The 27858-nt window shown below is 51.3% G+C and overlaps 2 protein-coding genes across 14 annotated transcripts in view; both read right to left on the bottom strand.

Moving 5' to 3' along the window:
- Window positions 1-1248: 1248 nt before the first annotated feature.
- The window catches only part of MAPT (microtubule associated protein tau), a 129889-nt gene continuing 103279 nt past the window's right edge, over window positions 1249-27858 (bottom strand). For 6 of the 13 annotated variants that reach the window (XM_009431906.5, XM_009431909.5, XM_009431907.5 and 3 more), the window contains 4 exons: window positions 15562-15654; window positions 11641-11722; window positions 7145-7257; window positions 1407-1902 (listed from right to left, as the gene is read on the bottom strand). In XM_009431906.5, coding sequence (XP_009430181.1) covers window positions 1687-1902; window positions 7145-7257; window positions 11641-11722; window positions 15562-15654 — 504 coding nt within the window. In that variant the 3' untranslated portion in view covers window positions 1407-1686. Of the gene's footprint in view, window positions 1903-7144; window positions 7258-11640; window positions 11723-15561; window positions 15655-27858 lie in introns of all 13 variants that reach the window. The other 7 variants (XM_009431917.4, XM_009431908.5, XM_009431911.5 and 4 more) reach the window with 2 other exon arrangements.
- STH (saitohin) lies at window positions 26225-26611 on the bottom strand. Its single transcript, NM_001009146.1, has one exon. The coding sequence runs from the start codon at window positions 26609-26611 to the stop codon at window positions 26225-26227; it is 387 nt and encodes a 128-aa protein (NP_001009146.1).

Raw genomic sequence — 27858 nt, 5'->3', positions numbered from 1 at the left:
GGAGGGCTGATACTATGCATGTGGAGCTGAGCAGCGGGCTGGGCTGTCTGGGAGGTTGGCAGCTACAAGCTAGGGTGCAAGTGGGGGACAGCGGGACTGTGGGCCTGCCCTGGGTGCCTTGCCCTTCCATCCTGGTGCCACCACTGACAACCAAGACACCCAGCCTGCTGCTGTGGGCTCAGCACAGGAAGGGGCCAGGCCTTCTCAGGGGAAAGGGCTCTCTCCATGTCAACAAGGCAGAAACACCTAGGGTCACAGCTGAGCAGTGCCCTGGCTCACATCTGTGACGGGAGGAGACAGGGAACCGAATCAGATCATGAGATTCGTGGTGAGGGTCCCAGTTGGATGAGTGGAACTGAGAGTGAGAGGCTGGGGTCCCACTCTTGTGCCTGGACTTTGCCTTCCCTTAATTTCACCCTCAGTATGGAGTAGGTACCTCCTGCAACCAACCAGGGTCATTACTGAGAAGGGGTGGTGAGGCTGGGAATTCGGGACATTGTGACGTGATGAGGGGTATAGGCAGTGATTGGGCTCTCACGGCAGACAACAGCACAGCGGGGCAGACAGGGGTGACTGCAGTGGCCGTGGGAAGGACGGGGCTTGGGACCCGCCTCCCAGACCCAGGCTTGGAAACGGGTGGACGTCTCCCAAGAGGCACAAGTCCTTACAAAGAGAACTGGTTAGCCCTAAAGTCCCAGGTCTGCGAAGTGGCCAAAATCATGGCAGCAGTTCCAACCTTCAGAACTCAATAAAACAGGGTTTCTGTGGAGCAGAGGGAAGCCCCTCAACTCAGGACCCCTACCCTGCAGGGAGGGAGGAAGAGGCCAGCGCTCTCAAGACATCAAGGTCAGTCTTTTCTAAGGAGGTCATCCACGAAGTGCCACCCTCCTGCCAGCTTGCCTTCTCTTTTTACCCGCTGTCCCTTCTCCCACAGGCTGCCCTGCAGAGGGTGGCACACTGACCCACAGCAGGCCCCCACCCCCGGCCACCAAGGACAGGCGGCCGCTCAGATGCTGCAGGTGGCATAGGCCTTGGCTCTCCCAGCGGCAAGGAGGGGGATGTCTACTCTCCAGCACGTGGCTTCCTCTCCCACTCCCACTTCTTGTGCTTCCTCTCCCCTCTGCCCAGCCCCTGCCTCGGCCTCCCCCGTGGCCTCCCGCCCCACCCCAACCCCCGTCACACTCACACAAGGTTGACATCATCTGCCTGTGGCTCCACGAACACACCAAGTTTCAAATCCTTTGTTGCTGCCACTGCCTCTGTGACACCCCCACAACGGGGCCAGAGGTGGTTGGCACCCCCAGTCCCTTGAAATCCCCCAGAAGCAGCTTTCAGAGCCTCTCCTTCTTTCTCCCTCTTCTACATGGAGGGGGGAAGAAAAAAGAATCAAAAGGAATTGCCTGAGGAAATGTTGGATGTGGCCATGTTTTTGAATGTTTTTTTTTAAATATTTTAGTACTAGCCCACCCATCAATTTGGAAAGATGAAATTTGCTCTTATTCCCATCACTGATTTTGAAGTCCCGAGCCAAAGCCGAGCGACAAAAGCAGGTTAAGTGATTAACCAATTAACCGAACTGCGAGGAGCAGCTGGGGGCAGAGGGCGGGGGCCGGGTCATTATTCCTTTTTTTTCCACACTCTCTCATTCTCTCCTCTCCACGATTATTGACCGCCCCAGGGGCCTGATCACAAACCCTGCTTGGCCAGGGAGGCAGACACCTCGTCAGCTAGCGTGGCGAGCTGGGGCGAGTCTACCATGTCGATGCTGCCGGTGGAGGAGACATTGCTGAGATGCCGTGGAGACGTGTCCCCAGACACCACTGGCGACTTGTACACGATCTCCGCCCCGTGGTCTGTCTTGGCTTTGGCGTTCTCGCGGAAGGTCAGCTTGTGGGTTTCAATCTGCAAGAAGAGGAAGGGAGGGAGGGTGAGATGAAGTGCCAGAGAAAGACCAGCCCTGCCAACTGCCCTGCCAGGCCGGGCCCAGAGTGCCAGGGACTGTTTTTTGTTTGTTTTTGAGACAGGGTCTTGCTCTATCCCCCAGGCTAGAGTGCGGTGGCACAATCTCACCTCACTGCAGCCTTGACCTCCCAGGCTCAGGTGATTCTCCCACCTCAGCCTCCCGAGTAGCTGGGATTACAGGTGCATGCCACCACACCTGGCTAATTTTTTGTATTTTTAATAGAAACGGGGTTTTGCTATGTTGCCCAGGCTGGTCTCGAACTCCTGGACGCAAGCAATCTGCCTGCCTCAGCCTCTCAGAGTGCTGCCATTACAGGCGTGAGCCACTGCGCCTGGCCAGGAGCTATTGTTTTTATTGTCTTCCAATTGGTAATACCTGTGCCCACTCCTTCCCTGACCTGCCTCCCAGGCACCCAGGTACCCTCCCCAGAGACAGTGATCATTTTAAGTTTCTTGTGTACCCTCCAGAGATATTCCACACATAAACAAACACGTGTGAGTGTATAGATACACAGGCTGCTTAGTATTCCGTCACCACGGATGTACCAAAAGGCATCTACTCCTCTGTGGATGGATGTGTAGGCTGCTCCCGCCTTTAGTGATTACAGGCAATGGTGTGTATGAACAACCTCAGATAAATAAACCCGTATGAACATCATGTCACACACGTGTAAGTGGGTCCTAGAAGTGAAGCTCTTAGGTCAAAAGGCATGCACATTTTATTTTAATAGATATTGCCAGATTGCAAAGGAAAATGTGGAAGGAGAAGCTGGAGAAGATCAAGGATGTCTCCCACAGCCACTGATGCCCAGACATGAGCCACACATTCCTCCTGTTTGCCAGTGACCGATGAGTTTGGAGGGGCAGCAACTGTGGGCAACACTGGCAGGTGGGCCACAAAACATGACGTGACAAAGGCCTTTTTATGTGTGGATGGGTGGATGGATGACTGTCTAGCGACTTACCTATCCATCTATTTATCTATCTATCTATCTATCTATCTATCTATCTATCTATCTATCTATCATCTACCTATCTACTTGCCCAGGCTGGCCTCAAATTCCTGGGCTCAAGCAATCTTCCCACCTTAACCTCCAGAGCAGCTGGGACTACAGGCTCATGCCATCGTGCCTGGCTGAAGCCCTTTTGAAAGTAGAGAAACACATGACCTAGCCAGGAGTCCCAAAGGATACCAGGAAACACAGAAGCAGAAAGTGTTCACTGGAGAAGTGAGCAGTGCACAGCAATTCCTGATGACCCTGAAGTGGCCGACACGGTCATTCTCAGCCCTTTTTGGGTCCTAGGCTCTTTGAGCATCTGGTAAAGCCAAAAATATGTGTGCACATGTCCATCCACACTCACACACAGCCATTTTCCATATAATTTTAGGAGTCCATGGATGCGGGGTGAAGGGCCCCTATTGCAGGGGGCTTGAATGGGCGTAGAGAAAACCAGGCTCCCATTTAAGCTAGATGCATATTTTGTTCATTTGGGGTCACTACTTTGAAAAAAGGATTGTTCTCTATTACTGTATACTGTATTTTATCTTTTTTTTTTTTTGAGACAAAGATTCACCTTGTCACCCACGCTGGAGTGCAGTGGCACGATCTCGGCTCACTGCAACCTCCGCCTCCGGGATCAAGCAATTCTCCTGCCTCGGCCTCCCAAGTAGCTGGGACTACAGGTGTGTGCCACCACACCCAGCTAATTTTTGTATTTTTTGTAGAGATGGGATTTGGCTGTGTTGGCCAGGTTGGTCTTGAACTCCTGATTTCAGGGGATCTGCCTGCCTTGGCCTCCCAAAGTGCTGGGGTTACAGGCATGAGCCACCATGCCTGACCTGTTACTGTATTTTCTTGAAAGACCATTTAATACAGGCTTTGATAAAAATATTTATGTTAATGTTTTTTGAAGTGTTTTTTAAGACATTCCTGGGAATGTCCAAAAATCCCCAAACTGAAAGGAACCCAGGAGGCTGGTGGTGTGCCCCACTGCTTGTTAGCAATTTTTCTCAATACACTGGGAAAACAGGGGACTAATGCTGCGGGGATCCCCAGGACCAGGATGGTGTTTTCTGAGTAGAGGGCAGGGCCCTGCCTACCCTTCCTGAGCTATCACATGGACGAGTTTGAAACAGAAGGAGCCAAGAAGCTGAGACTCAGCGTGGCTCTAACTCAGGTTCTTAGAGGACTGCAACGCACCAGGAACCTTCCAGAACATTGTCTTTTTTGGGTCTCACAACCACCCCGGGACGTAGGTACAGCATTTCCATTTCATCTTGCTGAAGGAGAAACTGAGGCTGAGAGGATTTGCGGATCTTGACTTTCCAAGCAGAGTCAAGCCCAGAGCTTTTCCTAACACAGAGAAGCTTCCAGAGACTGTGAGGGGCCTCCTTTCACCCAGGAAATCACCAATGCCCAGGCCCTATCCAGACCCACTCAGACTGTGGGGATGGGGCCAGGCCCAGATATCTTTAAAGTGCCCCGAGGCTGGGAGGCCCTGCCTTAGACCAGGGGAGGCCTGGGGGTAGAAACAGCAGAGAAGCTTACTGCTTCCCCAGATAACTGGACCTGGCCCCCACATCTCTTGAGGCGGACAGCCTCCTGGTCCCTCCTTGTTTTCTCACTTTGGATAGCGACCCAGCCACTGAAAAGTATCCCTGTGTCCTGAGTCGCGCAACCTGAGAGCTCTCGGCCAGCTACGGGCCAGTGCCCTCCCCTGCCTCAGGGCGTGTCTGGAGGTAAGATCTGCCCCAGGCCACAGCTCGCAGCATCTGCAGCAAGGCTGTATCAGCAAACCCTTCTCACAAAACTACATTGTTAGACATTTATCACAAATACAAGATGAGGGTGCCCATCTGTTCAGAACCAGATGCAGTGGCAAGAGGGGAGGGCGGGGACTGGCCAGGGCAGGGGTCTCTCAGCTGCTACTTGAGTGGCCTGGTGGAAAGACGGCCTGGCTGCCACTTCCACCCAACTGGGCCACCATGAGAAGCATACTTTCTCATGCTGACTTGGGTCTCAGATCCTATACCCTTTCTGGGACACCCCTGATATGGTTTGGCTGTGTCCCCACCCAAATGTCATCTTGAATTGTAGTTCCCACAATTCCTACATGTTGTGGGAGGGACCTGGTGGGAGGTAATTGAATCATAGAGGAGGGTCTTTCTCGTGCTGTTCTCATGATAGTGAGTAAGTCTCCCGAGATCTGATGGTTTTATAAAGGGGAGTTCCCCTGCACAAGCTCTTTTCTCTTGTCTGCCACCGTGTGAGACAAGCCTTTCACCTTCCACCATGATTGTCAGGCCTCCCCAGTCACGTGGAACTGTGAGTCCATCAGACCTCTATCTTTTAGACTGCCCAGTATCGGGTATGTCTTCATCAGCGGCGTGAAAACGGACTAATACAATCCCTTTTCCCTCCACCACTCCCCAGTCAGCTGCTGGGAGACCCTGAAGGTTGGAAAGTGAGCCACTCCCAGAACTTCAGGCTGGGTGTGGGCCTGAAACCCCAGAGGGTGCTTGGCTGTGCTTCTGCAGAAGAGAAGCAGCAGCTACCAGACCGCATCCTGTGCCAGGCCTAGACAGAGCTCACCCAGCGCCACACACACCCTCACTGCACAGACACCCACAGCAAGACCTAGAGACTAGAAACTGCTGGGGACACCAAGGCCCCAGCAGCCTCATGTGGATACTTCCAAGACAGGCAGGCAGAGGCTTTGCTGAAATCAGGATTTCAGCATCATTGTTTTGCTCTAAGTGCCTAGTAACCCATTTAGAAAATTAGGTTATGTTCCCATGACTTGTTCTTGGTGCGCCACAGCTGACTGGGGATGTCCACTTCCTTTTTTAGTTGCCTGCAAACATCAGGGCCTAGGACAGTGGTTCTCGCTTTTTTTTTTTTTTGAGATGGAATCTCACTCTGTTGCCCAGGCTAGAGTGCAGTGGCACGATCTCGGCTCACTACAACCTCTGTCCCCTGGGTTCAAGCAATTCTCATGCCTCAGCCTCCCAAGTAGCTGGGATTACAGGCACGCACCACCACACCCAGCTAACTTTTGTATTTTTAGTAGAGATGGGGTTTTACCATGTTGGCCAGGCTGGTCTTGAACTCCTGACCTCAAGCCATCTGCCCACCTTGGCCTCCCAAGGTGCTGGGATTACAGGCATGAGCCACCGCACCCAACCAGTTCTCACTTTTGACTGCACTGAAGAATCACCTGGGAGCTTTAAAAACTGCAGTGACTTAGGCCGAGCACTGTGGCTCACACCTGTAATCCCAGCACCTTGGGAGGCCAAGGTGGGCATATTGCTTGACCTCAGGAGTTCAAGACCAGCCTGGGCAACGTGGCAAAACCTCGTCTCCACAGGAAATACAAAATATTTAGCCAGGCATAGTGGCAGGTACCTGTAGTTCCAGCTACCTGGGAGGCTGAGGTGGGAAGATCACCTGACCCAGGGAGGTAGAGGCTGCAGTGAGCCGAGATCATGCCAGTGCACTCCAGCCTGGATGACAGAGGGAGACTGATATGGTTTGGCTGTGTCCCCACCCAAATCTCATCTTGAATTGTAGCTCCCATAATTCCATGTGTCATGGGAGGGACCCAGTGGGAGGTAACTGAATCATGGGGGCGGGTCTTTCCCATGCTGTTCTCATGATAGTGAATAAATCTGAGATCTGATGGTTTTATAAATGGGAGTTCCCCTGCACACACTCTCTTGCCTGTCGCCATGTAAAACATGCCTTTGCTTCTCCTTTGCCTTCCGCCATGATTTTGAGGCCTCCCCAGCCATGTGGAACTGTGAGTCCATTAAACCTCTTTCCTTTATAAATTACCCAGTCTTGGGTATGTCTTTATTAGCAGTGTGAGAATGGACTAATACAGAGACCCTGCCTTAAATACATAAAAATAAATAAAAACAAAAACTCCAGCAACCGAGCTGCCCCTGAGACCCATTGGTCAGCCTCTCCAGGTTGGGGCCCAGGTGTGAAACGTGCTAAAGCTCCAGGTGATTGAGACAGGCAGTGGAGACCCACTGGATGCTGCTGAGGGCCCACATCCAGCCAGTCAACACAGAAGCCTCTGTTTTCCTCCTCTGGGAACTGGACCAGCCTTTGTCCACTCAACTTGATTAATGCCCATATACCCAAGGGCAGCATCCAACCCGCCCTACCCCCTTTACCTTTTTATTTCCTCCGCCAGGGACGTGGGTGATATTGTCCAGGGACCCAATCTTCGACTGGACTCTGTCCTTGAAGTCAAGCTTCTCAGATTTTACTTCCACCTGGCCACCTCCTAGAACACAACACACACAAGAGCATCTTGCCATCATCTTCTGTGGTTCTGTGGACTTAACATACATTACATGAGGTCTGCAGTCTACAGGGCAAAGTGCCAGGGGCTGCTGGGGCACAGCAAAAATTAGATTGGGTGCCACTGCTCTGGAGGGAAGAAGACAATGACAGGACTTCCAGGTTTGCAGCAGGACTTGAACCAGGGCCAAGCAAGTGGTTCCAAGTAGAGACCAGCCTTTAGAAGTAGGTAAGACTCCTTTAGAATGGTGTTTGGATACAAGTAAGTCCTTGCAAAGCTCTTGAAAATAGTTTGCTTCATCTGTCTAATCAAAGTGTGCATCAAATATTTACACTGTAAACTCTTCTTCTTGAGATACTGCAAAAGTAAATGACAGCTCAGCCCAGGAAAAATTATTCTAAATATACATTGGTTGGCTTCTAGTAAGTAAAGTCTTTTTTTTTTTTTTTTTTTTTTCTTGAGACAGAGTCTTGCTCTGTCGCCCAGGCTGGAGCGCAGTGGCGTGGTCTCTGCTCACTGCAAGCTCCGCCTCCCGGGTTCATGCCATTCTCCTGCCTCAGCCAACCGAGTGGCTGGGACTACAGGTGCCTGCCACCACGCCCGGCTAATTTTTTGTATTTTCAGTAGAGATGGGGTTTCACTGTGTTAGCCAGGATGGTCTCAATCTCCTGACCTCCTGATCTGCCTGCCCTCGGCCTCCCAAAGTGCTGGGATTACAGGCATGAGCCACTGCGCCCGGCCCATTAAGTGAAGTCTTTTCTATATCAACATCCTGTAAACCATGACCCCACAAGACCTTGGAATTAAATTGAATGTCAAAATGCACACTAAATAATAACGCTTTCAGGCCGGGCGTGGTGGCTCATGCCTGTAATCCTAGCACTTTGGGAGGCCGAGGCAGGTGGATCACCTGAGGTCAGGAGTTTGAGACCAGTCTGACCAACATGGTGAAACCTCGTCTCTACTAAAAAAAAAATACAAAAATTAGCTGAGCATGGTGGCGGGCACCTGTAATCCCAGCTACTTGGGAAGCTGAGACAGGAGAATTGCTTGAATCCAGGAGGTGGAGGTTGCAGTGAGCTGAGATTGTGCCATTACACTCCAGCCTGGGCAACGAGAGTAAAACTCCATCTCAAAAAAAAAAAAAAAAAAATTAGCCAGGCATGTTGGCATGTGCCTGTAATCTCAGCTACTCAGGAGGCTGAGGCAGGAGAATCACTTGAACCCAGGAGGCGGAGGTTGCAGTGAGCCGAGATCGCACCACTGCACTCCAGCCTGGGAACAGAAGAAGGCTCCCTCTCTAAATAAATAAATAAGGACCCTTTCTTCCTCCTGACGCTTGACACCATGCCCAAGCATGGGACAAGGCATGAGGAAGAGACAGCCCACAGGACTTTCCAGGGAAAGATGACAAAAGCAGCTCCCATCTGCTCTCACAGCTGGGGTAGTGGCACCACTTGTGGAATACTTTCCACAGGGAGACTAAATCCCACAAAGTGTCCAAGGGAGCCAGAAAATAAGGAGTCACATTCTAGACTGAACTTCTCATGGCCTTCTCTTCCCACAGTAAGGGTTCAAGTAAAAACCAGCCCTGAATAGGGCCTAAGGCAGAAGTCCCCGCTCTGGACTCTCGGGGTGGGGTGACAGAATCTATAGCTGTGTCGTCCGATATGGCAGCCACTCTTCCTCAACTGCACCAGCCATGTTTCAAGTGCCACATGTAGCTAGTGGCTACTATACTGGACAGCACAGATACAGAATATTTCCATCACTGCAGAAAGAAGTATAGACAGCACTGGTTTCTTTCTTTCTTTCTTTCTCCTTCCTTCTTTTCTTTTTTCTTTCTTTCTTTCTTTCTTTCTCTCTCTCTCTCTCTCTCTCTCTCTCTCTTTCTTTCTTTCTTTCTTTCTTTCCGCTGAGTCTCACTCTGTCACCCAGGCTGGTATGCAGTGGCGCGATCTTGGCTCACTGCAAGCTCCGCCTCCCAGGTTCATGCCATTCTCCTGCCTCAGCCTCCCAAGTAGTTGGGACTACAGGTGCCCGCCACCATGCCCGGCTAATTTTTTTGTATTTTTAGTAGAGACGGGGTTTCACTGTGTTAGCCAGGATGGTCTTGATCTCCTGACCTCGTGATCCGCCTGCCTTGGCCTCCCAAAGCGCTGCGATTACAGGCATGAGCCACCGCGCTCGGCCGACAGCACTGATTTCTACACAGTGTGAGGTGGGGAGGGGAGTAAGCATGGTTCCAGTAGGATCACTTTCTTTTCTTTTTCTTTCTTTTTTTTTTTTTTGAGACGGAGTCTCACTCCCTCACCCAAGCTGGAGTGCATTGGCACGATCTTGGCTCACTCAGCCTCTGCCTCCTGGGTTCAAGTGATTCTCCTGCTTCAGCCTCCCAAGTAGCTGGGATTACAGGCATGCGCCACCATGCCTGGCTAGTTTTTGTATTTTTAGTAGACATGGGGTTTCGCCATGTTGGCCAGGCTGATCTCCAACTCCTGACCTCAGGCAATCTGCCCACCTCTGCCCCCCAAGGTGCTGGGATTATAGGTGTGGGCCACCACAGCTGGCCCAGAGCATCATTTTCTGTTTAAACAAAGTCACAGAGGGGACATGGCAGTGACCCAGGGTTCCTGTGCTGTAGCTGCTGCCGATGGTGAAGTGTCTCCCATGTTGGCTGGGGACCAAGCTCATGCATCCATATAGCTGAACCTCGAGTCTGAGAGGCCCTGTGGACAGCTTGCAGGGAGAACAACGGGTTAGGGGTTAAGGCCAGCATCTCGCCTCCCTCTTCACCTTAAAAAATATATTTTTTTAATTTTTGTGGGTACATAGTTAGGTGTATATATTTATGGGGCTCATGAGATGTTTTGATACAGACACACAATGTATAATAATCACATCATGGAAAATGGGGTATCCATCCCCTCAAACATTTGTCCTTTGTGTTACAAACAATCCATTTATATTCTTTTAGGTTTTTGTTGTGTGTTTTTTTGTTTTTGTTTTGTTTTTGTTTTTGTTTTGAGACGGAGTCTCACTCTCTCGCCCAGGCTGGAGTGCAGTGGCGCAATCTCGGCTCACTGCAAGCTCCGCCTCCCAGGTTCATGCCATTCTCCTGCCTCAGCCTTGTGAGTAGCTGGGACTATAGGCACCTGCCACCACGCCTGGCTAATTTTTTGTATTTTTAGTAGAGACCGGGTTTCACCCTGTTAGCTAGGATGGTCTATATCTCCTGACCTTGTGATCCGCTCGCCTCGGCCTCCCAAAGTGCTGGGATTACAGGCGTGAGCCACCGTGCCCAGCCGTATTTTTATTTTTATTTTTGAGATGGAGTTTCACTGTCACCCAGGCTGGAGTGCAGTGGCAAGATCTCGGCTCACTGCAACCTCTGCCTCCCAGGTTCAAGTGATTCTCCTGCCTCAGCCTCCCGAGTAGCTGGGATTACAGGCGCCCGCCACCATGCCTGGCTAATTTTTGTATTTTTAGTAGAGATGGGGTTTCACCATGTTGGCCAGGCTGGTCTCAAATGCCCACCTCAGCCTCCCAAAGTGCTGGGATTACAGACGTAAGCCACTGCACCCGGCTATCTTTTAGTTATTTTTAAATGTACAATTAAATTATTATTGACTATAGTCACCCTGTTGCACTATCAAATACTAGGTCTTATTCTATTTTTTTTGTACCCATTGACCATCCCCCCACCATCCCCTCACTACCCTTCCCAGCCTCTGGTAACCATCCTTCTATTCTCTATCTCCTGGATCCCACAAAGAAGCAAGAACATGTGCTTTTTTTTTTTTTTTTGAGACGGAGTCTCGCTCTGTCGCCCAGGCTGGAGTGCAGTGGCGCGATCTCCGCTCACTCCGCTCACTGCAAGCTCCGCCTTCCGGGTTCACGCCATTTTCCTGCCTCAGCCTCCTGAGTAGCTGGGACTACAGGCGCCCGCTACCACGCCCGGCTAATTTTTTGTATTTTTAGTAGAGACGGGGTTTCACTGTGTTAGCCAGGATGGTCTCAATCTCCTGACCTCATGATCCACCCACCTTGGCCTCCCAAAGTGCTGGAATTACAGGCGTGAGCCACAGCGCCCGGCCGAGAATATGTGCTTTCTTTCTGTGCCTGCCTTATTTCACTTCACTCCCGCCTCACCTTGTCTAGGGCAGCATGGCCTGGGCAGGAGCGAGCTGGAGCCACCACGCCTCCTGGGCTCCCGCAAGTTTCACACTCAACACTTCCCTTGATGTAGGTCTACCTAAAATATCCTTTCCAGCCCCTTCTGAAGTCTGGAGCAGTTCCAGCCTCACCAGGACTCCTCCACCCCCTGCACCTTCCCGTCCCAACCCTCACCTTCCACAGGGCTACCTGGTTTATGATGGATGTTGCCTAATGAGCCACACTTGGAGGTCACCTTGCTCAGGTCAACTGGTTTGTAGACTATTTGCACCTGGAGATGAGAGAGGAGGAGAGAGAAGAGGAAAGGCAGAGAGAGAGGAAGACAGAGAGACAAAAAGGATAAAATGGGATTATTTTATTAAGGGTGTAACTCAATGAGAAGCAGCTGTGTAAGCCCAGGCCCTTATTGGACAGTGGTTCCCAGCTGCCATGAGGAGCACACCCTAGTCAGGGTGGAAAAATGTGTTGTCGAAATTCTGCCAACCCTGCCCCAGGGGAGCTGGGGACTGTGGGATTGGAGTGTCTTCAATCCCTGCAGAACAAAAGAGCCTCTGGGAAAAACAGGGACCCATTGTCATTGTGCAAGACCCAGACATTTGCTCAGCAAACGCTTAAGTGTAAAAATGTCACTCCCTTTCCTGACATGAAATTGACAGATCACAATCAGACATGAAGAAAAAAGTGATCAATATGATGAGTATGCACAGCATCTGAAAAATCTTGCTGGAAAGGCAGGAGTGGGGTATCTGCTGGGCCTCAAAGAGGGGAGGCGCTGTGAGGGTCAATGGGTGGGCTTTATTCCAGGAAAAGCTTCCACGGACCCTGGAAAGCACTAGAGCAAAGACCATCAGTAAGCAGGACCCAGCGGAGTTCAGCAGCTCGGACGTGAGAACCAGCAGGCACCTGCACACTCAGTGTCCTGGACATTCCTGTCTTTAGCAATAGGAACAAAGCAACACCAACAGGGTGGGTAGGTGGCACAGCAGAAACCAACAGATTTAGTGTCTCAGTAAGCTCGAGCGGACGCAGACACACATGAGGAGGCCTGTGGCCTCCAGGGCACCGCTCCCTCTGGGAATGATGGCCCTGAGCTGCCAGCTGATCTCAGTCAAAGAACCAGCTCCCCTGTGGGGGGCACGCTGTAGGGACTCCACAGTGGCAGACAGACAGGTCCCCTGGAGGCAGGCCTCTATGAAGCCATGGCTGTGTGGGGCCTGGGGGGGCGGGTCACTGACTGACATTCCTGGAGTCCCCAGGGCCTCCAGCAGTGGCCTTGTGTGGGGTCACCTGAGGGTGCAAGGGGGCAGCCACCTCCCACCTATCAGTCAGCTCCCGAGGAAGCCCTGCCCTGGAGCTTCCTGGGAGACAGCTGGCTTCATGGCTGAAGATGGTTTATCAAGGTCACCAAAATCAAGGTGCAGGGCGGGTGGTGGTTTCTCCTTCCACTTAGGTCTAAACTGGAACCATCCCGAATTATTTTGGTGTCAGCTGGCATGTGCTCTTTATGGATGGGGAGTTAACTGGGGCAGAGATGGCTGAGGCCCATGTGTGTCAGGGCGGACATGATCTGTGGCAAGGACGTTGGGGGACAGGGAGGATGGATGGCGCACGGCCTGGCTTGGAGAGAGCTGTGCTCTGAGGCCGGCACCGAGGGGGTGGACCAGGGCCGAGGGAGGTGGGAGGACGTGCTGGTATGACCAGGGCCTCCTTCCCTCTTCCCTCTGGCCTGGGTGAGGTAACTCGTGAGAGCGGGAGGGGGGCTGGGACAGGGACCAGGGAACGGCCAGAAAGGAGAGAGGTGGATGGCAGTGGGAGCCAGGGCCGGTGGTCAGGATACCTGGAGGCCAGGGAGGGGGACAGCAGGCCCTGCAGAGCTTCCAGGGTCCAGCCAGGAGGCAGAAGGGTCCCAGGTAGAGAAAGAGCAGGGCCAGCCTGCTGGGAAGGGGCCCCCAGGCTGGGGAGAGGCTAGGGCTCAGGCCAGGGATCCAGTGCCCCCAGATGCCAGGGGCTGGCATCTCTTCTCACCAGGAGAAGGGCTTCCTGTGAAGGTGCTCAGAGGGCGGTGCTCAGCCCGGGACATCTGGTGGCTCTCTGCCAGGTCACAGGCTAGACCGCAGACAAGCAGAGCGCGGGACACAGGCTAGCCCGCAGACAAGCACAGCGTGGGTCACAGGCTAGCCCGCAGATGAGCACAGCGCGGGACACACGGGCGGGCCCCAGGTAGGTCCCAGATGTCCTGGGCACTGCAGCGTCTTTGGGCATCAGCTACCCAGAGGGGTTGGCCACGCAGCCCGTGTGCACTCTCTCCCCAGCTCCGCCTCAGCAGCACAGCCTCCACCAGGGCACCAGACTTGACTTCAACCAGAAAGCACATGGCCTTCCTCCTCTGGCCGAGCTCACTTTGAGGAAGCCAGAGAACCAGGATCAAAGCTCAAACAGCTGAAAACAGCAATCCCAGGAACAAGGGCCCGGGCAGGGGTGGGGGCGGCACACACCTCTTCTGTCCCCTCACAGCAGACAAACTGGGGGGACAGGAGAGCAGGGTGTGGGAGACAGAGGAGACACTTAGCAGACACTGGTGAGGAAGCGTTAGTTAGCCCCATGCAGCAGCCGCAGGGCAAGCGCTTGCTACCTGTGGGACTCAAGGGGCCTCAGGGCAGAAGCCGGGATCCAGGTGCTCAGGGCAGGAAGCAGCAGCACATTGCAAGAATAAACCCTCTGGGCTGGATGCGGGTGGCTGCCTCAGGCCAGGCATTTTCTGGAGACAGCCCGCCCCGGAGCCACAGCAGTGTCCTGGTACTGCCAGCCAGGGCCAGGTGATTGCTCTCAAAAATCAACGCCTCTCACCCCAAGGGTCTCATACGTCCAGCTCCCCAGGGTGTTAACAGTTTGCTTTCAGCTGACCAAGAGAGCTGGTGGGAGAGGAGCCTCGGGTGCCCAGTGGACACAGACCAGCCAGGGGATGATGAAGCCTCAGCTTATCGGGTGGGTCAGTTGCACTTGAGGATCTGAGTCCCGAATCTCACGGAGACACTCCACAGAAGACTCACGGAGTCCCCGGGGACATTTAGAGGAAGCCAAATCTATTTATTTTAAAATTATTATATTATTGTTTTTTGAGACAAAGTCTCACTCTGTTGCCTAGGTTGAAGTGCAGTGGCGCGATCACGGCTCCTTGCAACTTCCGCCTCCCGGACTCAGGCAATCCTCCCACCTCAGCCTCCCAAGTAGCTGGGACTACAGGTGCGTGCCACCACACCTGGCTAATTTTAATTTTTTTTGTAGACACAGGGGTCTCATTGTTGCCCAGGCTGGTCTTGAACTCCTGGGCTCAAGCGAACCTCCCGCCTTAGTCTCCCAAAGTGCTGGAATTACAGGCACGAGCCACCACTCCTGGCCAGAGGCAGCCAAATCTAAAAGGGCCAAAAGCAGCATTTCTCTGCCACACCTCAACGCTGGGCAGAGGGACCTGTCGCACTTTGGTTTGGCTCTTTGCATCTGGAGTCTCTGCCAGAGGGTGGCGCAGGCTAAGCATAAGCTGGAGGCTTAGGAATCGGCTCCTGCCTTGAACGTGTAGGAGCAGCAGCTGAGCAGGACAATAAGACCTTGGTGTCCACTCATCAGAACAAACGGGTCACCTGTCCACAGTGGAGCCACTCAACGTCAACCTGCCCAGGTGTCGGGGGAGGAGGCGGCAGCCCAGTCTCAGGTGCCACCACCTTCAGCCCAACTTCCAATGGGCATGGGGCTCCTGGGGACAGGGCTGGGCATGAGTGGAAGGAGACTTTGATGGGTATTCTTAGCTTCCCAGGCAGGGTCCGGAGAGAGGGTCCGTCATCTGCCCTATTCTGTCCACACAGCCTGCGCAGGCTGGGGGACCCAGAAATGCTGGGACACCCCCTCCTAGAATATGAGGAAGGGGCTTCTGGGAACAGTGGACCATGTGGGGGAATGTGGGGAGCCGGGCTACATTCACCCAGAGGTCGCAGCCAGATCCTGAGAGCCCAAGAAGGATTTATTCTATGCAGTGTCTCGCAAGTGTACACACTCACACCACTTCCTAATAATTCAAGCCACAGCACGGCGCATGGGACGTGTGAAGGTACTCACACTGCCGCCTCCCGGGACGTGTTTGATATTATCCTTTGAGCCACACTTGGACTGGACGTTGCTAAGATCCAGCTTCTTATTAATTATCTGCACCTTTGGTAGCCAGAAAAAAGGATGAGTGACACGCCACCCTGGACCCGCCTGCTTGCTCGCAAGGATGCCTCCACTTTCGGACTTGGCAGAGGCAGTCTGGGGAGTGACGGGAGGTCAAGTCACACCCCAGGGGAGCTGAAGGGACAGAGGGCTGCTCTGAAGGCATCCCAGAAGTGTGAGTGATTTCCGGCGGGCTTTACGAAGCTGGGATTGCAGGTCCTCACTTCACAAAAGGATGGCATCGTGAGGCCTGAACCCCAGAGGGGAGCGTTCACCAGCCTGAGGTCAAGTGAAAAATGTGTTCGGCCACACTGACGAGTGAGTAATAGGAAGTTCCCCGGCATCTCCACTCACACCTGGCTAGACCCACCGGCACATTCCCAGAGAACTCCCTGCGGCTGTTCTCAAGCCTGCCGGGCATCAGAATCACCTGTGGATTTTTACAATCTCAGACCCTAGCCCTGACCTAGAATTAGAATCTAGGAGTCTGGCTTCAGTCTCTCTAGTTTTGAAAAGTTCCCCTGGTGATTCTGACACACAGCCAGGTTTGAGAAGCCCTGACCCCGTAGGCAGGACACAGGCCGCTTTGTGGGGAAGACAAATGTGGGGTGTCCCTTCTGTACGAGGGCTCTGTCCCTGCAAGGGGGGGCTGTGCCTTCTCCTTCCATCCACCCACCAGCCCTCTCCCACCCACAATGCCACTAGGTGCGTAACGGAAGCTGAGCAAATGCTCCCGTGGGGCTTTTTCTCAGCTCTTCCATAAGCAGGGGTGGCCTGGATGGGTCTCCCACGACTGCATTTCTGGAAGGTTCTTTCTGCAGACACCAGGGAGGTGTGAAAATATCAGCGTTTTGATGAGAAATGATTTTTACCAATTTGCCTAAGAACTATGAAATAGAAAACCATGGTTTAGGGAGTTGGAAAAACTGGACATTTTCTCTGCCAGATCAGTGAGAATGTCTTCCTCACCCGGTGACCTTTCCCCTCAGGAACTCTGGAAACAGTGGAAACAGTGTGCTTTGGGTTTTTTGTTTTGTTTTTTTTCTTTGTGAGATAGGGTCTCACTTTGTCACCCAGGCTGGAGTGCAGTGACACCATCACGGCTCAGTGCAGCCTCGACTTCCCAGGGCTCAGGGGATTCTCCTACTTCAGCCTCCCAAGTAGCTGGGACCACAGGCACATGCCACCACACCTGGCAAATTTTTTGTATTTTTTGTAGAGACGAGGTCATGCTATGTTGTCCAGGATAGTTTGAAACTCCTGGGCTCAAGCAATCAGCCCACCTAGGCTTCCCAAAGTGCTGGGACTACAAGCGTGAGCCGCCATGCCTGTAATCTCAGCACTCTGGTTTTTATTCGTCTCAGGTGTAAATAATTGCCAAGTGGTGATCCCAGTGAAGGACCAGCCATGCCCAGGCCGCTTCCGAAATCTTGAAAATGGCACCGAGACCTCAGTGGCTCTTTTGAGAATGCTGGGTGGAAACCACTGCCCTGGAGGCCCCATCAGCCTGGGCTGTCGGGTCTGGGGTTGATCCAGCCTGACTTCTGGTTCATCCCGTTTTTTTTCCCCTTAATTTTACTTGTCTGAATCTTCAATAGGAATCAATATCTAACTCATTTCTTCATAATCTTTTATGTTCCTTCAAAAGACTATGTATTTTTATTAGAAAATATAACGATTTTAAAAAACAGAGCTCATCAAAGCAAAAACCATTTTCTTACCACCCTAACACAATCACGATTGCATTTTGTTGTATTTCCTTGAAGTCTCATTTATATATAACTACCCCTGTATACCTATACTTGGTAGAATTATTGTGCACATGCAATTTTGTATCTTGCTCTAAGAAGTGATATCATATCCTAGGCTGGGTGCAGCGGCTCCTGTAATCCTAGCACTTTGGGAGGTCAAGGCTGGTGGATCACCTGACGTCAGGAGTTCAAGAGCAGCCTGGCCAACGTGGTGAAACCCCGTCTGTACTAAAAATACAAAAGTTAGCCAGGCATGGTGGTGCGCAACCCAGCTACTCGGGAGGTTGAGGAAGGAGAATAGCTTGAATCCGGGAGATGGAGGTTGCAGTGAGCTGAGATGGCGCCACTGAACTCCAGCCTGGGTGACAGAATGAGACTTTGTCTCAAAATACAAAAAACAACAAAAGAAGTGATATCATATCCTAAGCATTGTCTATAGTCTACCGTCATCAGAAGCACTATGTTTAATAATATGTCCCATTCCATTTTGTGAATATTGTTCCCCTGCTATCCAACATTTGTATTGATTCCACTTTGTACTTCAATAATACAAACACTCCTGCAGGAGCTGGATTTGATGCAAAGAAAAAAAAATACAAACAGCCTCCCATGAACCTCTTTCTGAAAGGAGCTTTTTCCATATGATGGGTTATTTTCATAACACAGAGTCCTAGAATAGAATTTCTGGGTCAAAGTTATAAATATTCTAAAACCTCTCGGTACAACTCTCCACATGGCTTTCTAAAAGGGTTGCATGAGTTTTCCCTGTGAGCCCTGGTGAGAGAGCCAGCCTCACCACATTGCTGCCAGCACTGGGTGTTTACAACATTGTTTTGCTTATTTTTTTTGACCAAAATAAAAGAAACTGCATTGCTGGCTTATTCTGCATCTCTCCAATTATGACTGAAATTGCTCCTTTACCCCCTTTTTGCTGATGGGTGTATTTTTTCTAACATGCACATATTTACATTTTAATTTATTTTTATTTATTCTTTTTATTATTTTTAAAATAGAGACAAGGTCTCACTCTGTCACCCAGGCTGGAATGCAGTGGCGCCATCGTAGCTCACTGCAGCCTTAAACTCCTGGGCTCAAGCAATCCTCCTGCCTCGGTCTCCCAAGTAGCTGGAACTACCGGTATGTGCTACCACGCCCAGCTAATTTTTAAAAATTCTTTGTGATGATGGGGGTCTCGCTATGTCACCCAGGCCGGTCTCAAACTCCTGGGCTCAAGTGATTCTCTCACCTCAGCCTCACAAAGCACTGGGATTACAGGCGTGAACCACGGTGTCCAGCCTACATTTTAATTTACTTATTTATTTTTGTTTTATAATTTTTTAATTTTAAATTTATATGGGTACATAGTAGGTGTATACTTGTGGGGTACATGAGATATTTAGATACAGACATACATTGTGCAATAATCACGTCACGGTGAATGGGGTATCTATCACCTCAAGCATTTATCATTTCTTGTGTTATAAACATTCCAATTATACATTTTATTTTATTTATTTTATTTTATTTTATTTTATTTTATTTTTATTTTTTTGAGATAGAATCTTGCCTTGTCGCCCAGGCTGGAGTGCAGTGGCACGATCTCGGCTCACTGCAAGCTCCGCCTCCCGGGTTCATGCCATTCTCCTGCCTCAGCCTCCCGAGTAGCTGGGACTACAGACGCCCACCACCATGCCCGGCTAATTTATTCTTTTTTTTGTATTTGTAGTAGAGACAGGGTTTCACCATGTTAGCCAGGATGGTCTCGATCTCCTGACCTCGTGATCGGCCTGCCTCGGCCTCTCAAAGTGCTGGGATTACAGGCGTGAGCCACCATGCCCAGCTAATTTTTGTATTTTTAGTAGAGACGGGGTTTCACCATGTTAGCCAGTACAATCACACTCTTTTAGTTGTTTTTAAATGTACTATAAATTACTGTTGACTGTCGTCACCCTGCTGTGCTATCCAATACTAGATCTATTCATGCTAACTACGTTTTTGTACCCATTAACCATCCCTACTTTCTCCCTACTCCCCTCCACCCTCCTCAGCCTCTGGTAACCATCCTTCTACTCTCTATCTCCATGAGTTTAATTTTTAGCTCCCACAAATGTGTGAGAACATGTGAAGTCTGTCCTTCTGTCTGGCTTATTTCACTTAATATAATGTCCTCCAGTTCCATCCATGTTGTTTCAAATGACAGATTCTCATTCTTTTTCAAGGCTGAATAGTATTCCATTGTGTATATGCACCACATTTTCTTTATCCATTTGTCTGTTGATGGACACTTGGGTTGCTTCCAAATCTTGGCTATTGTGAATAGCCCTGCAATCAACACAGGAGCGCCTGACCTACATTTTTAGATACTCAAATTCTTCCTTTGTAATTCCTTCTCTGGCGTTTCAATGTACAATCCACTCCTCCTTTAGAGATGGATAAATCTCTAGTGCCACATCACCTTTCTTGCCCACCGTCCCCACATTAAGGACAAGGGGGCCATGTGAGGCTCACTGAGGTTCCGCAACTTTCTCAGGTCAGAAGCAGCCACAGAAGAATCTAGATCTCAGAGTTTGTAGCCACAGGCTATCTATGTGACAACAAAATTGTCCTGGGCTGTCCTCAAGGCTACAGCCTCATAAACCTAATAAAAACAATACTACTTTTTGGTGAATGTTGAAATTCTCTCCTGCCAGCAAGGAGACACTGTGACAGTGCCTCAGCCCAGGCTGGAGCTGCGGAAGGAGGTGGGACAGGCTTTCTCATACTGCTTCTCAAGGAGTCACTGTTGCCCTCTGCACAAGTCTTTGAATCAATTCATGCCACCCTCCGATTTTAAGGAATCCCACATAAACTCCTTCTTTGCGGATTATTTTTTAAATAAAAAAAATAGTTTTAATGGAGATAGAGTCTTGCTATGCTGCCCAGCCCAGGTCTCAAATTCCTGGGCTCAAGTGGTCCTCTGGCCTCAGCCTCTGGAATAGCCTCAGCACCTGTAGGCTTGACGATCATTTTTTATTCATAACTTTTCAGTGGATAAGGCTTAGAAGATTTGCCTGCTTTCAGAAAGGAGTGGGAACAGCTTAGAATTAGAAAACACACACAATAATAAAGCAGGAAAATGTAAAGAGTAGCATTAGAAGAAGGGAAGGGCATCAACACTGATAATTACAAGAGTGATCATTACATTTAACTTTGAGCTTCCTGGAAGCCGAGGCAAAAAGGGAAATGTCATGGGTTATGTAACTCTCCTTATCTGACAAAGAAAACTTACCAGTTTTTCAAGGAAGAGAACTTTGTTTTCTGTACTAATCCATAAAAGAAATTAAACGAATGAATCAAAGGACATTAAGCAATAACTCAGTATCTGCCACATACTTAGAAATGTTTTTTTCTGGCCGGGCGCGGTGGCTCACGCCTGTAATCTCAGCACTTTGGGAGGCCGAGGCAGGCAGATGACGAGGTCAGGAGATTGAGACCATCCTGGCTAACACGGTGAAACCCCGTCTCTACTAAAAATACAAAAAAATTAGCCAGGTGTGGTGGCGGGCACCTGCAGTCCCAGCTACTTGGGAGGCTGAGACAGGAGAATAGCATGAACCCGGGAGGTGGAGCTTGCAGTGGGCGGAGATCGCACCACTGCACTCCAGCCTGGGCGACAGAGCGAAACTCTGTCTCAAAAAAACAAGCAAACAAAAAAACAAAAAAGAAATTTTTTTTCCATGTGGCTTTTTCTTGTTCTAACCCCACAAAAAAGGCAACAAGCCTTTGTGAGATTTTACAATAGACACAAGGGTATTTACAAAGCAGACCTGAACTACTGCCAATTGTCACATTAAGTCAACACCGTTTATAGAATCTTAGATTTACAGAAGGGAGAGAAAAGAGGAATGCTTGTCATTATGAAATCAGAATCCTGAAATTTAATTTCTCAGCTACAGTAACATATATATTACACTTCAGCTCTGGATAGACACTGACAAAAACCATCAAGGGAGAGAACGATGTGTTGCAAGCTCCCAATTTTGATCCAGGGAACTCCTAGTCAGGGGAGAAATGTCTGTGGTCAGAGTTTGACCCTGAAGGAGAGGCTGTGGTGAGGTGGGGCTGGGGGTGTGTGTCCACTTGGTTTAATCAATTTCCTGGAGCACCCAAAGCAGCCCTAAGCTCTCACTAGACCTTGATCTGGTTTTGTTTGGGTTCAGTTCTCTCAAGGCTGTTCCAAAGAGCCCAGCCCTCCCTCCCTGGCCCCAAGCCTGCAGCCCCACAGCCCCACAGCCCCGTCCGTGCCTCACAGTTGGCTCCCAGGCTGGCCCAGGCTTGGCCTGTCTCCAGCACTGCCTGGTGCTCGCTGTGCTGCGCTTTGCCTCACCAGGCTCAGCAGGCCCAGTGCAATACTCTGCTGGGAGTTTAACCCGGGGTGGGCACTGGATGCCCACACAAGCCTCCTCTTCAAGTCCAAGGTGATCAGCTTAGGAACTGACACAGGAAAACCTGTCTATGTCCTGTTAAGTCAGCTGGCCAAAGAAGAGATCAAATAACAGGGTAGAGTCACCTTCAGAATTATTTACACTGTCCTTTAAACAGTGATGAACCCAAGCTCCTTTAAAATGATTTGATTTACACAAGATTTTTCAGAAGCACTGAGGTACAGGAAAAGATGCCTGGAGGGTCTCAGAGTTACAGAGCTGTCCTAGAGGAGGGTCCCAGCCTGGCTCTGCCCCCCACTTACTGTGGGGTCTGACATCTCAGCCCAAGCTCACCTGCATCCCTGGCCCTGATCGAGGAGACGCAAACGATTCCACGTACAAATTCACTGTATTTATTCCACATAAATGTTCTACATAGATGCTTTTTAAAGTGACAACTGGGGCTTTGCTATTAAATATAATGTATTTTTAAGGGCAGGTGTGGTGGCTCACACCTGTAATCCCAGCACTTTGGGAGACCAAGGTAGGCAGATCACCTGAGGCCAGGAGTTTGAGACCAGCTTGGCAAACATGGTGACACCCCTCCTCTACTAAAAATATAAAAATTTGCTAGGCATGGTGGTGTGTGCTTGTAATCCCAGCTACTAGGGAGGCTGAGGCAGGAGAGTTGCTTCAACCTGGGAGGCGGAGGTTGCAGTGAGCCGAGATTGCACCACTGCACTCCAGCCTGGGTGACAGAGTGAGACTCTGTCTCAAAATAAATAAATAAAATGTATTTTTAGAATACTCAGTTCTCTATAATGGTCAGTGGTTTATGAGGAGGGAGGAAAGAGGGGTAAAAGGAGAGAGAAACAGATCGGAGAGATGGGCAGAGGTGACTGGGTAGAGATAGAGCAAGGCTGGGGGAAGGTGAAGACGAGAGTGCGCCCACACACACACACACACACGCCCTTAAAAAGAGAAGGTCGGGCATGGTGGCTCACACCTGTAATCCCAGCAATTTGGGAGGCTGAGGCAGGAGGATCACTTGAGCCCAGGAGTTCAAGACCATCCTGGGCAACACAGTGAAACCCCATCTCTACAAAAAATATAAGAAATTAGCTGGGCACTGTGGTGCAAGCCTGTGGTCCCAACTACTCAGGAGGCTGAGGTGGAAGGATCTCTTGAGCTCAGGACTTCAAGGCTGCAGTGATCTATGATCGCACCACTGCACTCCAGCCTGGGCAACCCAGCAAGACCCTGTCTCAAAAAAGAGAAACAAATCAATACACACAGGGAAGGAAGCAGCCACCCAGGCTGCGGCCCAGAACCAAGAAAGTTACAGCATTCTATTGCCATCTTGTGGCCATCTTGAATATTGCACGCCCCCCCCCCACCCCCCCACTGCAAGGCTTTCAAAGCCCCACTGCTCAGGTAGGTTTCTGTCCATCCTGGGCTTCCAGGCTCTGTGCTGCTTCAGGTCTTCACATCCCAACTATTGGCCTGGACATCCTCCGAGAAAGTGACTTTAGCTCCATCTTCTCAGAGCCAACCAGGCCCCCCCATGCTTGGGCCCCTGGGCCCTTCCCTGGCCATGATCCTGCACACCCACTTCTCCCTGCTGGCAGTCACAGGGTCCCCAGTTCTCCTGATCCTGCAGCCTGGGCCCCACATGAGCAACTTCTCTCTTGCCCTGCATGGACCCTGGGACTCCCTGCTTCTTCAGCTCTCCTCTATGTTTCCCAGCGACCCCCCAAGAAGGGCTGCTGAGGCTGGGCCCTCACCCCTGCTTAACCGTCCCCAGCAGATGCCGACAGCCTGCCTGCTTCAGCACTCCCACGGCCACTGCCAGCTGAACTGAGCCTCTCTTCGGGGCCACCGTCCACCACCCTCTGTCCTGTCGGGCGATGTCCAGCGGCTTGCAGCTGCCCCAACCTCTCTTCTGCCAGTGTGAACTTTCCTAGCGCTCAAGCTTCACACCCCTTAGTGCTGAACACACACCCTCTGCTGCCCCAGCTGCCTCCAGTTGTTTATTTTGCTTTTGCTCTGAAGAGCTCCACGTTGCAGTGTTCCACTATCCTCCTTCAGCTCCTGCACCCAGCACTCCGGGTGGGGGCTGTCCTTTCAAAGGCCACTGAACAGGTCCCAAACAAGGGTCTGCCTGTCTTCTCTGGCTTGCTGACTTGTGCAGGCTGCTCCCCCTGCATGTCCTTGCCTGGCCAAGCTCTCCATCCTACATTCCTCCTGCTGCTGTGACTGGCCCTGTTTCTCTGCTCACCTGCCCCTGTCCCCTGGCCTGGACCCTGGGGGCAAAAGCTCTTAGCACAGAGCCTGGTGCTCAGAAGTGCCCCATAAATGTTGTCTGAATGAATGAATAAAGGAATGAAATACGGAAGGAACCAGCATTTTGTTTTTTAATAGAGTCTCAGTCTCACTGTGTTGCCCAGGCTAGGGTGTAGTGGTATGATCATAGCTCACTGCAACCTTGAACTCTTGGTCTCAAGTGATCCTCCAGCATCGGCCTCCCAAAGTGTTGGGATTACAGGCATGTGCCACCGCGCCCAGCCAGGAGCCAGCTTTTAATGCTGTTATATGTTGTTTTACTGGTTGTGTTTTCTTCTTTTTTTTTTTTTAAGTTAGGAGTGCAAGGTTGTGTTTTCTGGTTTATTTCTGCTCTTATCTTTGTTTCTAGATTCTTATTTCTTTTCTTGTACTCTTTTTCCCCTCCATTAAGAACCTAATTTATATGCTGCAGTCATTTAATTTTTTAAATAACAAAAGTATTTAAAACTAGGAAATCCTTCTAAGTACAATTTGGGGCACCTTAATATAATGTACAGGATTCATTTTACTTTACTTTTTTGATACAGGGTCTCGCCCAGGCTGGCGTTCAGTGGTGTGAACATGGCTCATTGCAGCCCTGACCTCCCAGGCTCAAGCAGTCCTCCCACCTCAGCCTCTGGAGTAGCTGGAACTACAGGAGAGTGCCAACAGGCCCAGCTAATTAAAAAAAAAAATTGTAGAGACAGGGTCTCCCTATGTTGCCCAGGCTGGTCTTGAACTCCTGGACTCAAGTGATCCTTCTGCCTTGGCCTCCCCAAGTGTTGGGATTAGGTGTGAGCCACCACACCTGGCCCCAACAAAATGTTTTAAAAGCTGGTCCTTTGTCTCTGTGTCTGGACACACTCCCACTCCCGCAGGCCAAACAGGGCGGGGATGAGCTTGGCAAAGGGGATGTGGGAACCAGGGGCTGGCCTGGCTGGGTCTGAGCTGACTGAGGAGCCAGGCACTTGGAAACTGCAAATAGGGATAGAGCTGGGACTGAAAGTGGAAAATGAGTCACTGGATCAGGGTGCACAGGAGGCCGCAGTGGTTGAGGTTGAGGGTAGGTGTCAGCAGTAAGAACCCAGGGCCACTGAATCTCAGCCAGGCTGCACACTAGAGTCACCCAGGGGAGGCCCACCTCAAGATGACAACAGGTCCAGGAGGCTCGGGCACTGGAATGATGTTTAAAAGAATTCCCTCTTCCCGCCAGGTGCTCCCTTTTAGTCTGGAGGGAACACTGCCACCCACGACTCCCACAAGATCGGCGGGGCCTACGGGCTCTTCCTGCCTGGCACCCCACCCAGCTCCTCCTCCTTCCCTGCAATCTCTACCCCTACCCAGCTGGTGCTCCAGTGCGGCCACCTGATTATCTGCATTTTCCTTTCAAAATAATTCCATTTGGGGCCCCAAAGCAATATATGTTCACTGTAGCAAATCCTGAAAACAGAGAAAAGCACAAAGAAGAAAACAGAGAAAAGCACAAAGGGGAAAACAGACGTTTTCCGTTTTTCCCCCAATGATTTGCAGCAATCTGGGGCAGTTTTCAGCCTCTGCAGGTTCCCAAACGTGACTTGGCTCCTGCTCTTTTCCCTTCGGTGTGAGCATCTGTTCCGGCACGGTTGAGGGATTCTTCAGACTCCGCCAGCTTTGCCTCTTTTGTAGCCAAACATTTATTGAGCACTTACTGCATACTGGGTACTACATGAGGCCACAGGGACCCAAAGGTCTCAGCAAAAGCTCGTGGAGCCTTCAGGCCAGTCCAGGAGGAGGAGGCCTGACACCCTTCAGCGGGTCATTTTAAAGGCTCTTGTGCATGGACCCTGTATGACATTTTTCTTTTTCTTTTTTCCTGGAGATTCATGTGTTGGTCTTTGTTATGGCTGAGGTTTAGTTTCAGACAATTTTTCTAGGCTTTCCTGGCATTTAAGGGAGGCTGTGACTGTGTCCTCTGCCACTTTTCCACACTTCGTCCCCCAAAATATCTCAAGAAAAGTCAAGTCACCCTTTCTCCTTTAACCCTTTAGTAGATTTGGACGTGCTGCCTCCACCCAGCGTGGTGACGTCATAACCTGGGGCCCCGTCTGCCCCTTTCTACACTTGGCATGAGGTCGCCTGACTCTCACCCCTCATGGGCAGAGGCAGGGCAGCTGCAGGGTGGGAGGGACAGTTCTGGCCCTGAAAGGGGCCTTCAATGGAAAGTTGTCTTCCCTGCTCAGCCCCATTCCTGCTGTTCTCTTCAGAGCTGTAAGAACTGGGCCAAATGGTGCCCACACCTTCCAAGCCAACCTCAGATGAACTCAGGGTCAATAGGGAAGCTACTTCCCATGCTAAGCTGAGGGTTCTGTCTCTGGCAACCTGAATCATCCACTCACACAAAGGCTGAGTTAAATTAACCCCGCATTCAATGAGGGCCGGCCACCTGCACAGTCTTGTGGGGGCTGCAAAAATGCGTGAGACTCGGCCTCCACCCTCACTCATGGCCCAGACTAGGGAGCAGCAGACACATGCTCAGTGTGGTCAGAGTTTACAGGGGCTTTAAGAAGAGAGAGGGGAATCCAGGAAGACTTCCTGGAGGAGATGGCAACTGAACTTGGATTTAAGGGAAGGGAAGAGATAAAGAGAGAAGGACATTCCCCACCATGGGACACAGGGCAGGGCATGGCAGAACCCAGGGGCCCCCAGAGGTGCATGGGCAGGGAACCCCAGACGGGGAGCAGCAGATTCAGGCTAGGGGGAAGGGAGCACCTTGTGGGTGCTGCTTGTTATGTGACTTGAGGAGATCCTGGATGGCAGTCTGGGTGCTGGAGCAGGATGGGGGTGCATGGGTGGGCAATGGGAGAAAAGGCAGGCAAGGCCAGTGAGGGCCCCTCTGGGGTCTTGGGCAGCACCAAGGCCAGGCACCCTGGAGAATGAAGGTCACGGTGGTCCCAAGATGGGGCTTCTGGAGGCGACTTTCGAGAACCGAATGAGGACTGGAAAGTCTGGAGACGAGGGAGCGCATTGTCCCCAGTGGAAGCGCAGGACAGTTTCCCTCAGCTGCGGTACAGGACAGAGGCCCCGGGTCACCTGTGAGTTATTTCCCCAAGGTCTCTAACCAGGCCATTGTGGTGGATGAGGGTCCAGAGAGCCTCTTCCACTACAAGCTCCACATGCCTGAGCAGGGAAAGGCCGGACCTTAATTTAACCCGGATCGTTTGCCATCAGGAGGGAGATTCTGAGATGCTCTCTTCCTTCCCTCCCTCCTGTGTTCCAGGGAGCTCTGCCCTTGTCCCCACAGCCACAGGGGAGCCACTGTCTGTCCTTTCCTCGATGAGAGGAGGTGCTCTGGGGCACAGCTGAGTCTTCTCCACCTCTGTGCACCGCCTGGCACGCAGGGACTCTCAAAAGAGGCTTGATGCACAGAGGCAGGGTCTACACATGCGTCCCTTTTAACCCGACCATCCATTTCCATCCCGACGGGATGTGACACTGCACTCACAAGCTTGTTTGGGGGCAGGGGGGATCCTGGGTGGGGGGAGGTGGCAGGGTTTGAGGCAAGGTGCCCATGTGCACTGGTGGCCACCCTCCGTCCACATGCCCCAGGCTCAGGCCCAAGTGATAAGAACTTCAATGGTGTGGAGAGCGCCTGCGTGGGGGAGGCAAGCTGACACGCAGGCCCAGGGTTCCAGAAAGCCCCCTAGCTCCCCGAGGCCCAGTGCCCAGAAGGCCCAGCACATCTGCAGCCT

Source organism: Pan troglodytes, chromosome 19 (genome assembly GCF_028858775.2).
Source record: "Pan troglodytes isolate AG18354 chromosome 19, NHGRI_mPanTro3-v2.0_pri, whole genome shotgun sequence".
In the NCBI taxonomy this organism is placed as follows: Eukaryota; Metazoa; Chordata; class Mammalia; order Primates; family Hominidae; genus Pan; species Pan troglodytes.
This window is presented reverse-complemented; position numbering and strand designations above follow the sequence as displayed.

What these genes read in the sequence shown, in the direction of transcription:
- STH (NM_001009146.1), bottom strand. Translation starts at nt 26,611, where the DNA reads ATGAGTGAGGGTGGAGGCCGAGTCTCACGCATTTTTGCAGCCCCCACA.